A 16,383-nucleotide genomic window follows, 5' to 3' on the forward strand; every position below is an offset into this window, starting at 1 on the left:
CGTGCAGTGATTTCTCCAGATTCTCTGAACCCTTTGATGATATTACGGACCGTAGATGGTGAAATCCCTAAATTCCTTGCAATAGCTGGTTGAGAAAGGTTTTTCTTAAACTGTTCAACAATTTGCTCACGCATTTGTTGACAAAGTGGTGACCCTCGCCCCATCCTTGCTTGTGAATGACTGAGCATTTCTTGGAATCTACTTTTATACCCAATCATGGCACCCACCTGTTCCCAATTTGCCTGTTCACCTGTGGGATGTTCCAAATAAGTGTTTGATGAGCATTCCTCAACTTTATCAGTATTTATTGCCACCTTTCCCAACTTCTTTGTCACGTGTTGCTGGCATCAAATTCTAAAGTTCATGATTATTTGCAAAACATTTTTTTTGTATCAGTTTAAACATCAAATATGTTGTCTTTGTAGCATATTCAACTGAATATGGGTTGAAAATGATTTGCAAATCATTGTATTCCGTTTATATTTACATCTAACACAATTTCCCAACTCATATGGAAACAGGGTTAGTATTTATAATATCGATATATCGCCCAGTCCTAATAGATAGTCACCAAGTGGGCCTTCGTTTCTGGGTTAAGGGGAACTTCCGTTTCCATGCCTGTTTTTCATCTTAAGCGGAGTATATAACAGATCTTTGACTCCTGCCTCACCAATAACACATCTCCACATTGGTGAGGCACGAGAACGATATCGAACAACAACATTGGGGAAAACGTAGCAGGACAGCGATAACTCAATGCTAACGACACGGCGAATGTCGGCGCTATTTTTGCCGCAATGACCAAGTTGACTAACTTTTGGCAGAGCCACTTACACCCGTGTACAGCACATCGAAGCCCAGTTCCTACTGAGACGTTATCCAGGATGTGACAACGTGTTTGACATAGTGGCCGGGCTGAAAGCCAAGAGGAGGATCCTCCGACTAACAGTGAGTGGAACGCACTCAAGGCTACTATTATGGAGGAAATGAGTCTCTATGTCAGTGAAATTTCATGTCTCGAGGGATCTAATCAGTGGTGGGCCGTCAGGGCCAGCAAGGCCTTCTCTGCTGGCCTAACATAACCAGAAATCCTGATCATAATTAAAGATTGAAGTAATTTTATTTGTGAAATCAAAAAAAAAAAAGTATATTCTTAAGAATGTACAAAGTTTCTCTTTTTTAAATAGAGAATGTCCACTCAATTACAAATACTTTTTTTAAATTAAGAATACTTTGTATATTTTTCAAGATTTCACAAAAATTAATTCTAAGAATGTACAAAGTTGATCTTTTTTAAATTGAGAATGTCCACTAAATTTTAGAATAATAATTAAGAATAATCTTTTTTTTTCTTTATTTAAAAAATTTTTTTTTTTAGATTTCACAAATCCTAAGAATGTACAAAGTTTCTCTTTTTTAAATTGAGAATGTCCACTAAATCTAGAAGAATAATTAATATTACTAGAGATGTCGATAAATGCTTTAAAATGTAATATTGTTTTTTTTATTATCGGTATCGTTTTATTTTTTTGTTTTTTTTATTAAATCAACATAAAAAACACAAGATACACTTACAATTAGTGCACCAACCCAAAAAACCTTCCTCACCCAATTACACTCATTCACACAAAAGGGTTGTTTCTTTCTGTTATTAATATTCTGGTTCCTACATTATATATCAATATATATCAATACAGTCTGCAAGGGATACAGTCCGTAAGCACACATGATTGTGCGTGCTGCTCGTCCACTAATAGCACTAACCTTTAACACTTAATTTTACTCATTTTCATTAATTACTAGTTTCTATGTACCGTATTTTTTGGACTATAAGTCGAAGCTTTTTTCATAGTTTGGCCGGGCTCCAGTGCGACTTATATATGTTTTTTTCCTTCTTTATTATGCATTTTCGGCAGGTGCGCCTTATACTCCGGTGCGACTTATACTCCGAAAAATACGGTAACTGTTTTTATATTGTTTTACTTTCTTTTTTATTCAAGAAAATGTTTTTAATTTATTTATCTTATTTTATTTTATTTTTTAAAAAGGACCTTATCTTCACCATACCTGGTTGTCCAAATTAGGCATAATAATGTGTTAATTCCACGACTGTATATATCGGTATCGGTTGATATCGGTATCGGTAATTAAAGAGTTGGACAATATCGAAATATCGGATATCGGCAAAAAGCCATTATCGGACATCCCTAAATATTACTCTTTTTTTTTTTTTCTACACCAAAATTCATCTATTTATTATTATTATTCTCCAGATTTTGGGCGCTCTACTTTCCACATTTTTCATCCGATTCAAACCATTCCAACTTCAAACAGTTCAGCCTAATCGGGAATTGCGGGTTTTCCCTTCACAAATTGCAAAAATGTTGCGATTTCCGGGACACTTTTCCCATTTAAAATGAATTGGCCATTTTACAAACTTTCACCATATCCACATTTTTCAACCTATTCATACCATTCCACCTTTGACAATTTTTTTTTACTTTCCCTAAATATCTAAAAGTATTCATATTCTCTTCATGTCTTATTACGCTACTGTAAGTGTAAGTGAACGGACACATAGAGGTGGGGGGGGGGCTTACGGACTGTATCCCTTGCAGACTGTATTGATATATATTGATATATAATGTAGGAACCAGAATATTAATAACAGAAAGAAACAACCCTTTTGTGTGAATGAGTGTGAATGAGGTTTTTTGGGTTGGAGCACTAATTGTAAGTGTATCTTGTGTTTTTTATGTTGATTTAATAATTAAAAAAAAAAAAATATATATATATATATATATATATATTATTATTTTTTTTTTTTTTTAATTTCTTGTGTCGATCCACGGTAGCGGGCCGCGGCCCGGTGGTTGGGGACCACTGACGTAAGATATGTTTTAATTGCTGAAGCCGGTTTATTGAATAATAAATGCGCCGAAAAATAATCCCTTTTGTACACTGTTGAGGGGCTTCAATGAACAGTAGTGTGCAAGTGTATTTCTGTATAGTATCTCCAGCCATGTCCATGTGGTGACATAAATTACGGTATTTTGAGAGGTGAAGTCGGGACTAAGTAGGACTTCACTGAAGGCCTAGGTGAGAAACGCAAGGCCCGCCACTGGATCTAATAATGCAAAAAATCGTATTTAGAAAGTCATACACTAGAGATGTCCGATAATGGCGTTTTTGCCGATATCCGATATTCCGATATTGTCCAACTCTTAATTACCGATTCCGATATCAACCGATACGATATATACAGTCGTGGAATTAACACATTATTACCGCATTTTTCGGAGTATAAGTCGCACCGGAGTATAAGTCGCACCTGCCGAAAATGCATAATAAAGAAGGAAAAAAACATATATAAGTCGCACTGGAGCCCGCGGCCAAACTATGAAAAAAACTGCGACTTATAGTCCGAAAAATACGGTATGCCTAATGTTGTTGTGATGCCCCGCTGGATGCATTAAACAATGTAACAAGGTTTTTCAAAATAAATCAACTCAAGTTATGGAAAAAAATGCCAACATGGCACTGCCATATTTATTATTGAAGTCACAAAGTGCATTTTTTTTTTAACATGCCTCAAAACAGCAGCTTGGAATTTGGAACATGCTCTCCATGAGAGAGCATGAGGAGGTTGAAGTGGGCGGGATTGGGGGGGGTGTATTGTAGAGTCCCGGAAGAGTTAGTGCTGCAAGGGGTTCTGGGTATTTGTTCTGTTGTGTCACGGTGCGGATGTTCTCCCGAAATGTGTTTGTCATTCTTGTTTGGTGTGGGTTCACAGTGTGGCGCATATTTGTAACAGTGTTAAAGTTGTTTATACGGCCACCCTCAGTGTGACCTGTATGGCTGTTGACCAAGTATGCCCTGCATTCACTTGTGTGAAAAGCCGTAGATATTATGTGATTGGGCCGGTACACGCAAAGGCAGTGCCTTTAAGGTTTATTGGCGCTCTGTACTTCTCCCTACGTCCGTGTACACAGCAGCGTTTTAAAAAGTCATACATTTTACTTTTTGAAACCGATACCGATAATTTCCGATATTACATTTTAAAGCATTTATCGGCCGATAATATCGGCAGTCCGATATTATTGGACATCTCTATCATAAACAGTTTTGTTTATGCTCTAATGGTTTTATTAAAAGCATCCTACTTGGCAAAACATTTATTTACCACGGTCAGATTCGGCACCAATTAAGACACGCAAAAACGAGGTACCGTATTTTTCGGAGTATAAGTCGCACCGGAGTATAAGTCGCACCTGCCGAAAATGCATAGTAAAAAAGGAAGAAAACATATATAAGTCGCACTGGAGCCCGGCCAAACTATGAAAAAAACTGCGACTTATAGTCCAAAAAACGAGGTATTAGTCTTTTGCTACAATAATAATAGTTAGTTACAGACCAATATCATTCATACTGTACTTGCCTGCGGTTGCGCTTTAGAGGGCAAGCGTTGCGTTTGTGGTCCATGCTGGCACAGTTGAAGCAGCCCATCTTCTCTGGACTTGACTTGCCACAAGGGTGGTCTGGGAGGGCACAGCGGCTGCACGATTCACAGTGTCGCCAAGCTTGGAAGTAAACCATATAAAAGGTCGTCAAATATTTTGAAATGATGAAACATGCAAGCACACACGCGAGCAGGAAGCCATGACTACAAAGTGTTGGTCACTTTACTGGGACTGTTTGTGCATGTGCACTTGCAGTAGACAGCCTTGAGTGACTAAGATGATGTCATGAACGACCGTTACAGTTCCGAACAATCCATCCATCCATCTATCCATTTTCTACCGCTTGTCCCGTTCGGGGTCGCGGGGGGTGCTGGAGCCTATCTCAGCTGCATTCGGACGGAAGGCGGGGTACACCCTGGACAAGTCGCCACCTCATCGCAGGGCCAACACAGATAGACAGACAACATTCACACACTAGGGGCAATTTAGTGTTGCCAATCAACCTATCCCCAGGTGCATGTCTGCGTGGGAAGCCACGCAGTCACGGGGAGAACATGCAAACTCCACACAGAAAAATCCTGAGCGCAGGATTGAACCCAGGACCTTCATATTGTGAGGCAGACGCACTAACCCCTCTTCCACCGTGCTGCCCCCGCCCAGTGAATTTGAGTGGGATATTTCTTTTAAACTGTCATCACTCAAAAAATAATGAATTAAAATCAATATTGTGATGAATCATTGACATATTTAAAGCTCCAATTACTTACAACAAAATATTCCACTTTTTAGGGGGAAAAGATTGCATATTTTGTGTTTTTGGCATTAAAAACGAACAAAAACAAACAAACAAAAAAGCATAAAACAAACTTTTTTACAATTATATCGACAGATAAACCTGAAGTTGATCTCGAGATTTAAGCGTTGAATAAAAAAATTTGTATGACTTTTTGGAGCTTTGAAGGTAAAAAGGATGGATATTGTATTAGAATCAGAATCAGAATCGTTTTATTGCCATTGTTTGAGAACGGGTTCACAAACTAGGAATTTTTCTTGGTGCAACCGTGCAACATAAAACACATATAACACAGATTTGGTAATAACAAGAGCTGTAACTGAGCTATCAGATCTTGTTATAGACTTAGAAGGAATTCTAGGGAGCTACTGTTAGGAGGTATTGTTCATGTGCCTGATGGCCGAGGGGAAAAAACTGTTCAGGTGGCGGGAGGTGTGGGTCTGGATCAGTGACGTGCGGTCACTAGAGGCAGGTGAGGCCAAAGAAAAAAAATTTAAAAAGAAAAAAAAATTATTAAATTGTTAAATGTATCCAGTGATTATACTATAAAGTTATTTTCCATTTAACTTTACCAGTTTTAGATTATTTTTATTCAAAATCGCTGAATTTTCACATTTGCCGTTCAAATACTGAGAAGAGACGGTGCGGTGATCAGCAGCCAGTTGAGGCACGTCACTCAATTGTGCCTCACCATGGATTGCGGACTCGGCTAACTGCTGGCCTGCTGTGCAGTGAGACCGTATTGCTATATGAATTATATTATACATTTCCATAGTTTAGTTAGCTGAGGTATATAATGTACAGTGTATTTTGTCAACAACTGTATGTGTGTAACGTATTTCTTGTGCTGAGCAATCATAAAACTGCTGCGAAGAGGCACTGTGTGAGGCTCGCGTAATCCCACCTCCTGGTGCCGGTTATTGCACCCCCGCCGCAGACTGCCCCCCCCCCCCGACGGGAGCGCCACACCAACCAAAGCCCACACCCAAACCCTCCACGTGCAAGACCGAATCCACCCAAAAAAAGTCACTTAACAAGAAGCAAGAATATTTCATTCATTCACAACTCCTCCAACACGAACACCACTGTTCCCGCATTTATAAGTAAAGGTAAGACCATAATAACGTTTTTTTTAATTAAATGTGCTTTTTTGTGTGCTACAGTTTGTATGTGTAAAGTTAAAGTTAAGTACCAATGATTGTCACACACACACTAGGTGTGGTTAAATTTGTCCTCTGCATTTGACCCATCCCTTGATCACCCCCTGGGATGTGAGGGGAGCAGTGGGCAGCAGCGGCGCCACGTCCGGGAATAATTGTTGGTGATTTAACCCCCAATTCCAACCCTTGATGCTGAGTGCCAAGCAGGGAAGAATGCTGGTATGAGCTTTTAAACATAACCCGTTAACTGCTGCCAATCAAATGGTGAATAAGATACTCTTTAGGGTTCATATGTTTGTAAATTTGACTGTGATGAAGTCAGTGCCTCACCAGTCATCAACCTCACCGCACGTCACTGGTCTGGATGGACCGTAGTCTCTTGCCTGAGGGGAGAGGGGAGAATAGTGTGTGTCCAGGGTGAGAAGAGTCAGCTGTGATCCGACCCACACGTCTCCTGGTCCTGGAGGAGAACAAGTCCTGGAGGGATGGGAGCTTGCAGCCAATCACCTTCTCAGCAGCACGTACCATGCGCTGCAGTCGATGCTTATCCTGGACTGTGGCGCCGGGGAACCACATGGTGATGGAGGAGGTCAGGATGGACTCGATATTGGTATTGGTTTTGGAAATGACGCACGTGTTGATGTTTGTGTGGAAAAGGTTTGGACACTCCTGATAAATAATGTCACCATCACCAAGGTTCTCCAGCAGCTGATGAAAATATAGAACTCTTTGCAGTGCGCCATGAAAAAAAAGAGTACAAAGGTCACTTACAAACGGGAAAGAGGAAAAAAGAAGTTCCCGGTTTGAGGAGAGAATGTTCCTAAAGGACGCCAGGGGGGCGGGGCCTGCTAGTCCAGCGGGCCTTGGAAGATGAGTCTGACGAAGCCCTGCTCACCGCTCAGCTGCTGGGCGCAGAACGGACAGGCGGCGTGGAAGGTGTGCGTGCCGTGCGGCAGCGGGATCTGACTCCAGAAAGCGTCCGTCTTCTCCGGGCACACGTGGCCGCAGGGGTGATAGGCGTGCATGGGCAGGGCGGCGTCCACGTAGAAGCTCGCCTCGCAGCCCAGCCACAGCGGCACGTAGGGCCCCTTGGCGCGGCACATGGGGCACTCCCGCTCCTCGCGGTGGTTGCCCCAGTTGTGGTAGCCATGCACGTGGCCGCAGCGCAGGTACGCCCACGGCTGCTTCTCGTCCGGCGTGTCCTTGCGGCACATGATGGGGAAGGCCAGCGTGTTGAAGCCCACGGGGCACTGGGGCCGCGCCGCGTTGATCTCCTGACGCAGCGCCTCCAGGTGCTTGAGGGTGGGCGTGCGCGACAGAGCCTCGGCGGTGCGCCACAGCAGCGGTCGATGAGAGAGCCGTCCTCCAGTTCCTGCGACTCCGCCTCCACCATCTTTCCCGGCTGCTGTGCCGAGCGTGTTTCTCGTGTTCCGAACGATTTATAATCAATTTGTAATTGTTAAAATTATCTGTTTTGGAATTAACACACATGAGCTAATAAAACAACTACAGTAGAAAGGAACAGCTACAAAACAACTACTTTATTCACTTACTTTACACATGTTTCATTCATAATACTATCTACACATTTATCATTGTCTTATGTCATTGTAAAATTGGTAATTGTTTGCAATATATTGCTATCTTTCTGTTTTCAATATACTAAATACAGGACATAAACCCATACTAGCCAACCTTGAGACCGCCGAATTCGGGAGATTGTGTGTGTGTGTGTGTGTGTGTGTGTGTTGAGGTGGGAGTGTTTTGGGGTGTAGCGGGGGGTGTATATATTTTCAAGTATTTCTTATACATATATTAATATATATATTAGAGATATGCGGTTTGCGGACACAACCGCAGAGTCCGCGGATAATCCGCGGGTCGGGCGGGTGACATGACGAAAAAAATCGATTGTAAATAGATTCAGGCGGTTGGCGGTTGAACCATTTCGGAAATATATAGTTAGTTAAATGTTGTTACCCACATACGAAAAACGTATAGATTTTATCGGTCCTTTAGGTGGAGCTGATGGTGCATCACCGAAAAAGAAAAGGATTGACTTCACAGAATGGGAGGAGGATACACCTGTGCTTGTTGATGAAGTAGAGGATTATTCCTCTACAAACTTCCATCTCGACGGATCAGCAGAGGAAAATCTACTTTCCTTTTGGGGGAAACAAGGACAATCATTCCCACGACTACAACACCTTGCCAAGAGAATCCTATGCGTCCCAGCAACAAGTGGCGCAAGTGAGTGCTCCTTCAGCGCAGCAGGGCGCATTTTAGAGGCCAGGCGCTCTCGCATGAATCCTGGCACTGTAGATGCCATTTTATTCCTGCATAGTGCTAACAAAAAAAAAAGTAAGTAGACATACGGTTGGATATGTTAAACGAATTAGTCTACGTTACCTATAGGCTATACCAAATAAGCCCATGTCTAACCTATATTGAGTTCGGTCAGCTAAATAATTTTGATGGTTACGTGTTGTTTGGGCGCACTACAATGCAAAGGAATTAAGGCAATTGCGTTGTTTATTGTGGTTTTTTCTATTCGAGATATACTACTGTGTGTTAATTATTTGGCCTCGCTTTCAAGTGTAGCGCATCTCCGATTGGCTACAATGTAAGGCTATTTAGCCTGCTTTGTTTGTCGCGACCGTCTATTTTCATTATAATTCAATTTTGATGATAAAGTGCAGTCTGATGGGTTTGATTTCCCCCCTTCAGCTTTTTGCCTTGGCCAATAAATTGCAGGTAATTTATTATTATTATTTAATTTATTTATTTTTGTTTAAATAGAGATGACATACATTATGTTATTGTATAATTTAAGTTTGTGCACGTGATTGACAGCCGAAGGCTTATGAGGCACATTTTTTATTTATTTTTTTATTTCAACTTAAAAACGTATGAGCCTATGCCTATGCCTACAACATAGGCTATGTGTTTATCTTTATTTTCCTGCCTGTCGTTGACAATGGAGATTGTCTGATATTTTGTCATGGCTGCAGATCAATCAATAAAGGTTCATCTTTGTCGCGAAATTGTTCACTGTTTCACTGTGCACCCCACCCTCGTCCCTATTTGAGCATTATAACGTTAACAAGTTAATATTCATTGAAATAAATTCAGAATTTTTTTTTTACCTAACGAAAATATAGGCCTAGTCTTTCTAAAACATTTTTTTAACTTCTTAAAAGCATCGTTCTGCTTGCTGCAACTGCGCACACAAAGTGTGAGGAACGCACTCCTGATCTGAGAGCATTGGCAACAATAGTCAACACTTTCTTAATGGAAATGACAATAATACTATAATAATGATAAATAATATTATCACGCATTGAATATCTCTGCTACATTGGATCAGTCTCCTTTCTTTAACAGGCAAAAGCTTTCTAACCTCACTAATGCCTTGCATCGTCTATATTAGATATATAACAACGGGCGGATGGTGGGCGGGTGTGGTTTTGATAAAATGTTGGTTGGGTGGATGGCGGATGGATGACGACTTTTGTGATGCGGTTGCGGATGAAATAATTGCCTATCCGCGCATCTCTAATATATATATATATATATATATATATATATATATATATAAATAATCCGTTCATGAATGAGTATATCCGTTCGGCCACCGTGTTCAATGGAGAAGTCTGATCTAAAAAATGTGCAGGCATGAGGTCTTCCCCTTCGAGCTGTCCTGGATGAACTGAAATTATTTTTTCCAATCATTTTGGAACTTGCAAGCGTACTTCTTCTTCTTACTCGTCGTCGCCATGTCTCTTCTTCGTGCTTCTGCTTCGTCTATGTTTTTTTTTTGGACATTACTACTTGCCGTAGTTTTGAAGCAATGCATGATGGGAATCCGGATGTTGTGTGTCGGTGTATTAAAGTGCCGGCTGGAATAAACACACGCTGAGAAATAGCTCCGTGCCTGCCTACTTTATGGGTTATAGATAAACCTATGGATAACGGAGACATATATAATAGTCTCCTTTTCAGGTTGTAGAGGACGCTAAAGGCAGTGTCTTTAAGACACCCCCCCAATATTGTTGTCCGGGTGGAAATCGGGAGAAATTCGGGAGGATGGTTGCCCCGGGAGATTTTCGGGAGGGGCACTGAAATCCGGGAGTCTCCCGGGAAAATCGGGAGGATTGGCAAGTATGCGTGAACCTATAAATTAGTATTTGCTATGTTGCAGAGAAAGGGTAGGATTAAATAAACTCTGCTTCTCCCTACATTTTTTCAGACATGTTGAATTGGGTAAACGTCAGAGGTGGGTAGAGTACCTAAAAATTGTACTAAAGTAATATCACTGTTACTTTAGAATAAAAGGACTCAAGTAAAACTAAAAGGTACTCATATAATGACTTGAGTAGGTAAGTATTCTGTGAAGAAAATACTCAATTACTGAGTAACTTGTGAGTCACTTCTGATTTATTTAGTAGCTCATTTTTAATGGTTCTTGGACTACAATCGTAGTTGGTGTGTGTGTGTGTGTGTGTGTGTGTGTGTGTGTGTGTGTGTGTGTGTGTGTGTGTGTGTGTGTGTGTCTTTGCGTGTAAAACATAAAGAGCATATACAATTTACTGCAGCATGTTTTCCCCAGTTGGAAGTAGAGTTTTTGTAAGCTGAAATCTGAACATTTCTACTGACACAAATGACAGCACATTATATCAATGTTATATTTACGGGGAGAATGTGGTTATTTCAGCTTGTTTAGCTTTCTGGGAATGTAAATACAGTAGAAGAAGCGAATGCTACATGCTAATAAGCTAGCGTTAGTAACTTTCAAGCTCTGGATCTTAGAGGTAACCTACTCAGTGGCATAGTGGTTAGAGTGTCTGCCCTGAGATCGGTAGGTTGGGAGTTCAAACCCCGGCCGAGTCATACCAAAGACTATAAAAATGGGACCCATTACCTCCCTGCTTGATGCACTCAGCATCAAGGGTTGCAATTGGGGGTTAAATCACCGAAATGATTCCCGGGCGTGGCCTTCGCTGCTGCTCACTGCTGCCCTCACCTCCCAGGGGGTGAACAAGGGGATGGGTCAAATGCAGAGGACCAATTTCACCACACCTAGTGTGTGTGTGACTATCATTGGTACTTTAACTTTAACTTTCCACTGCTATTTGGTGTTGTTAGTAATGTTTTAATGTGTTTAATTAAATGAATCTAGTGGTTGTTTACCTTTTAGTCAGCAGTTTTAGGTTTCTGTTCACCGGTTCTCTCAAACACCCGGGATGTGCTGGTGTCATGTCACGTACTTAAAGTGTCTTTTTTAGGAACATTCTGACACTTACTGAACAAGTAGGTTTTTATTTTGTCATATACTTAAAAATACTGACCTAATTCAGCGTCTATATCTGTACTTTGTGCTTTTCTGGCGTAAACAGTCCCTCCCAACACCGGCTTGTTATTCCTCGCCAGGTCGAATGACAGGCTTAGTTTAATTGGTGAAATGCTTTTTAACGTCACGAGTGCTTACGTTGGATTGGCATAACAGAGTCATGTGACAGTGCAGGCTGGAAGAAGGCTCGCTGAAAAATCAATAGGGCTTTGCAAGCCTATTTACAATCCTTATGTGAGACAAGAACACATATGTTTTTGTTAAATGCATTCTAACTAGTAAATAAATGCAATCAAAAGTATGCTTTCAATGAAGCCAATGAAAGTTGCTCTATTCTGCCTATAAAAGCGCTCTAGAAAACATCCAAACACGTCTATTAAGGTTTTATATACACACTAAGTATGGTATATATCAGGCATGTGATTTGACCACAATGAAAAAGACTGAAATAATTTCCGGGGGTCTGGGGGACGAAGGCCCCCAGCCAGGTCCAGGTGCCCTGGTGGGAGGGGACAAGGGGGGCGATGCCCCCCGAAGCTCCTGGTTTTTCACCAATTTAACATGCTAAAATTAACAAAGACAGCACCATTTGAAGAAAATATTTTAGTGTTTAAAGACATGAAAACATCATTATAGAACATACATAACCCAATTATCCTAATGAATCACTGTATATGGTTCAGTCCCAACAGTATTTAGTCACTAATATTTACATCTTGTAACATCCACAGGTGTCACATTGATCAGTGTTATTATCTACAGTTTATTTACAGTATTACCACATTACTTCAGTTCACTTCACACATTAGCTTTCTCGGAGAGCCCTAACATGAGCTTTCCTTGCAAATTTCTGAGCAGCCTGCATTTTCCTTTTGGTCTCTGCTTTTGTAGCTTCTTACACAATATGGGTCATTCTCAAAATTTGCCTAGGTTTTGGTAATAAGCAGATTGCTCTAAAATAAAATGTCCTTTCATATTTGAAATCATTCTATCATTACTATTAGTCAGATATTGTATATATGGGGTAAAAAAAATTATCAGTGGTGTAACAGGTTTGCCAAGATTTATTATTATACAAAATATATTTTAAAGTTAAGACTTTTACATGATATATGCTATCAGAAAGTAGCATTAATTGTAAAATACATAACCACTAATAACAATTCACAGTTTTAATGTATATGCCTAATTGCCTACAAGTTTAGTTATAAATATAACAAAATACCAAATGTAAACATGTCATTCTTTTCGCCAAAATAGGATATAAATATATGAAAATAATTAAACATGTTTAGTATTGTTTACTCATATTTGAAAATAGGAAATAATAATAATGTGAGGACGCTGACATATTGCATGAAACAAGTGTGAAAATATTTACCTTCAAGATTGTTACACCACTGACAATATTGTTTCAAGAGACTACATAAGAACTTAATATTACAAAATAGTATTAAATGCAAATTTATTTCAAATAAATTGTTAACTGGAATCAATAATGCGACTCTTTGAATTTCTGTAATTTCATAATATATTTTCACATTTTTAGAAAAACCCATTTATATTTCGCAAAGCAATAATTGGTTAATATTTAAAACAAACATGCGTATTTCGCAAGCAAATATTTTTTAGCTTACCTCATTATTAACAACCCTGTCTGCAACTGAAGTGGGTTGTTTGGGTGGATCTTTCCTCTCGATGTCTACGGCAGTTGTCGATGTAAACAAAGGATGAAGTCCGTAAGGTTTGCTCACTTTCGGTTGACATCCAAAAGTACCAGCTAGTGAAAAGTTCGTTTTCCTTGCTTCAAGTTGTTTCATATGTTTTTGGCGTTTCGCATGTACTTCCAAAGCCTTGAAACCTCGTGATCCATAGTCAATATTATCATGACACCACGTGCACAAAACCTTTCCGGGACGATCGATTTTCCGAATAAAATCACCGAACAAAGTCGTAACTTCCTTCTTCCCAACAGTATCAATGATTTCCCTTTCCATCCAGTCCCATCGAAACTTATTTTTGACATGTTTATCAATTTCTTCTACTCGTAAAGCGTCCTTTCTCTCGAGAACCGACATCGTTTACATATGGAAAATGGCGGTAATAACCATTATGAATGAACGTTATTAAAATCATCATTCATAACAGATGTCCTGATTGGTCACAAGGAACATATCGACCAATCAACTACGGCGTAATATAAACTACGTCTCGAATCTTGATTTAGGGTCGGAAAAAGAAACAGAAAAACGGGAGATAATTTTTTTTTTCCCCCCGCGATTAAAAAAGACGGAATTCCTACTTTAGACGGAAAAATCACATGCCTGATATATGTAATGTAGTAACAGGCACATACAGTCGTGGTCAAAAGGACAAAAGATAAGACCTTCTGGAGGAAAGTCCTGTGGTCAGATGAAACAAAAATTGAGCTGTTTGGCCACAATATCCAGCAATATGTTTGGAGGCGAAAAGGTGAGGCCTTTAATCCCAGGAACACAATTCCTACCGTCAAGCATGGTGGTGGTAGTATTATACTCTGGGCCTGTTTTGCTGCCAATGGAACTGGTGCTTTACAGAGAGTAAATGGGACAATGAAAAAGGAGGATTACCTAAAATCATCAGCCCGGAGGTTGGGTCTTGGGCGCAGACACCAAACACATGTCAAAAGTGGTAATGGAATGGCTAAATCAGGCTAGAGTGAAGGTTTTAGAATGGCCTTCCCAAAGTCCTGATTTAAACGTGGAGACAATGCTGAAGAAACAAGTCCATGTCAGAAAACCAACACATTTAGCTGAACTGCACCAATTTTGTCAAGAGGAGTGGTCAAAAATTCAAGCAGAAGCTTGTGGATGGCTACCAAAAGCACCTTATTGCAATGAAACTTGCCAAGGGACATGTAAGCAAATATTAACATTGCTGTATGTATACTTTTGACCCAGCACATTTGCTCACATTTTCAGTAGACGCATAATAAAGAACCAAACTTCATGAAGGTTTTTTGTGACCAACGAGTATGTGCTCCAATCACTCTATCACAAAAAAATAGGAGTTTTGGAAATTATTGTAAACTCAAGACAGCCATGGCATTAGGTTCTTTACAAGTGTATGTAAACTTTTGACCACAAATGTACTGTATTTCAACGTTCGTTTTTTCCGATTATTACTCAGTGCAGACTTCATGAGCGCACACAAACATCGTAAAACATCACTTACAGTACAAGGTCTGCTTTCACGGAGATGCCGACTGCTAGAATGTTCATATATTCTCTTTTACATGAAGAATAACTCATAATCCTTGCAAAGATAAAAAGGTGGGTGTCTTTCTTGCCATTTCTGGGTCTAAATTGGATGCCAAATTTGCATTATTTACAGTGTTGGGACTAACACGTTACAAAGTAACGCGTTACTGTAACGCCGTTACTTTCGGCGGTAAATACTAATGTAACGTGTTATTTTTTATATTGAGTAACTCAGTTACCGTTACTATATGATGCGTTACTGCGTTATTTTTATGTAGTATCGGCTAGAAACTGAGAAGATCTGAGTGTGTTTTATTGGAGCGCTGCGGAAGAGGCGACAAAGAAGAGGCGACAAGGAAGAGGCGCGCCGCGCGCTGTGTGTCTGTGTGTATGTGTGTGTGTGTGGGAGGGGGCGTGTCTGTGTTTACTAACAAGACGTCATGGCGAAGCCCGAAGCCAAGTTTCTTAACATGGAGATATTCTCACTACTTTTCTTTTGTCGACCACAAAGAAAATAACATTTTAGTTAAATGTAAGTTGTGTCTTGGATCAAAGATCCTATCTACAGCCCAAAACAGCAATTCAAATCTGCTGAAACAGCTACAAAAGCAACATGCTTCGACGAAGCTAGTAAAGAGACACACTTCACCTCCTAAGCAACAGCGGCTGGATTTTAACGAGGCACTGCGCACTGAAAGTACACACACTCTGTCAATTCTCTTATATACTCTTTCATTCTAGACTTCTAGAGTGTTTGATTATCACATCACTCTAAATGTATAGACTATAAAGTTCACAAACATAAAGAGGGTAGCTGGTGGGCCAGGCCAGTCTTTCCTTATCTCTAAACTAAAAGTGGGGAAATATGTAGAGTGATCTGGGCTTCAGATATGATTTTATTTCAGAATTCCTTGAGAGAGAAAAACGCCTGGTTAGGCTTTGTGTATGTAGTGTGTGCCTTCCTTGGTTTACAGCTATGTTGTTATTATGCGGTTTGTTACTTATGTATGTTATGTTGCAGCTATTTAAAATAGTTGTGTCAATTTGTTCTGGCCTGAAATAAATTGGCCCTTTGAAACATATCTTTGTCTTTGTGTGTTGTATGTAGACCACATTGCTTAGCAGAGTTCAGTGATGCAAATGCACGTCAAGTTGATCAACAGATTGTATTATTCTCCAGTGCAATAACAGTACTGAAATGAAGGCTAAAAGGGCATTAAAGGGGGCCTTAAAAAAATAAAAAATATATATATAAGTAACTAAATAGTTACTTTTCACAGTAACGCATTACTTTTTGGTGTAAGTAACTGAGTTTAGTAACTGAGTTACTTTTGAAATAAAGTAACTAGTAACTGTAACTAGTTACTGGTTTTCAGTAACT

The 16,383-nt window shown here is 39.9% G+C and overlaps 1 protein-coding gene and 1 pseudogene across 1 annotated transcript in view; both read right to left on the reverse strand.

The window, feature by feature from the left end:
- zcchc4 (zinc finger, CCHC domain containing 4) overlaps window positions 1-16,383 on the reverse strand; it is a 91,159-nt gene that overhangs the window by 3,924 nt on the left and 70,852 nt on the right. The window contains exon 11 of the mRNA XM_061961216.2: window positions 4,439-4,580. Within this exon, the coding sequence (XP_061817200.1) occupies window positions 4,439-4,580 (142 nt within the window). The remainder of the gene's footprint in view (window positions 1-4,438; window positions 4,581-16,383) is intronic.
- On the reverse strand, window positions 7,262-11,914 carry LOC133606972 (E3 ubiquitin-protein ligase pellino homolog 1 pseudogene; annotated as a pseudogene).

Source organism: Nerophis lumbriciformis, linkage group LG05 (genome assembly GCF_033978685.3).
Source record: "Nerophis lumbriciformis linkage group LG05, RoL_Nlum_v2.1, whole genome shotgun sequence".
NCBI lineage: Eukaryota > Metazoa > Chordata > Actinopteri > Syngnathiformes > Syngnathidae > Nerophis > Nerophis lumbriciformis.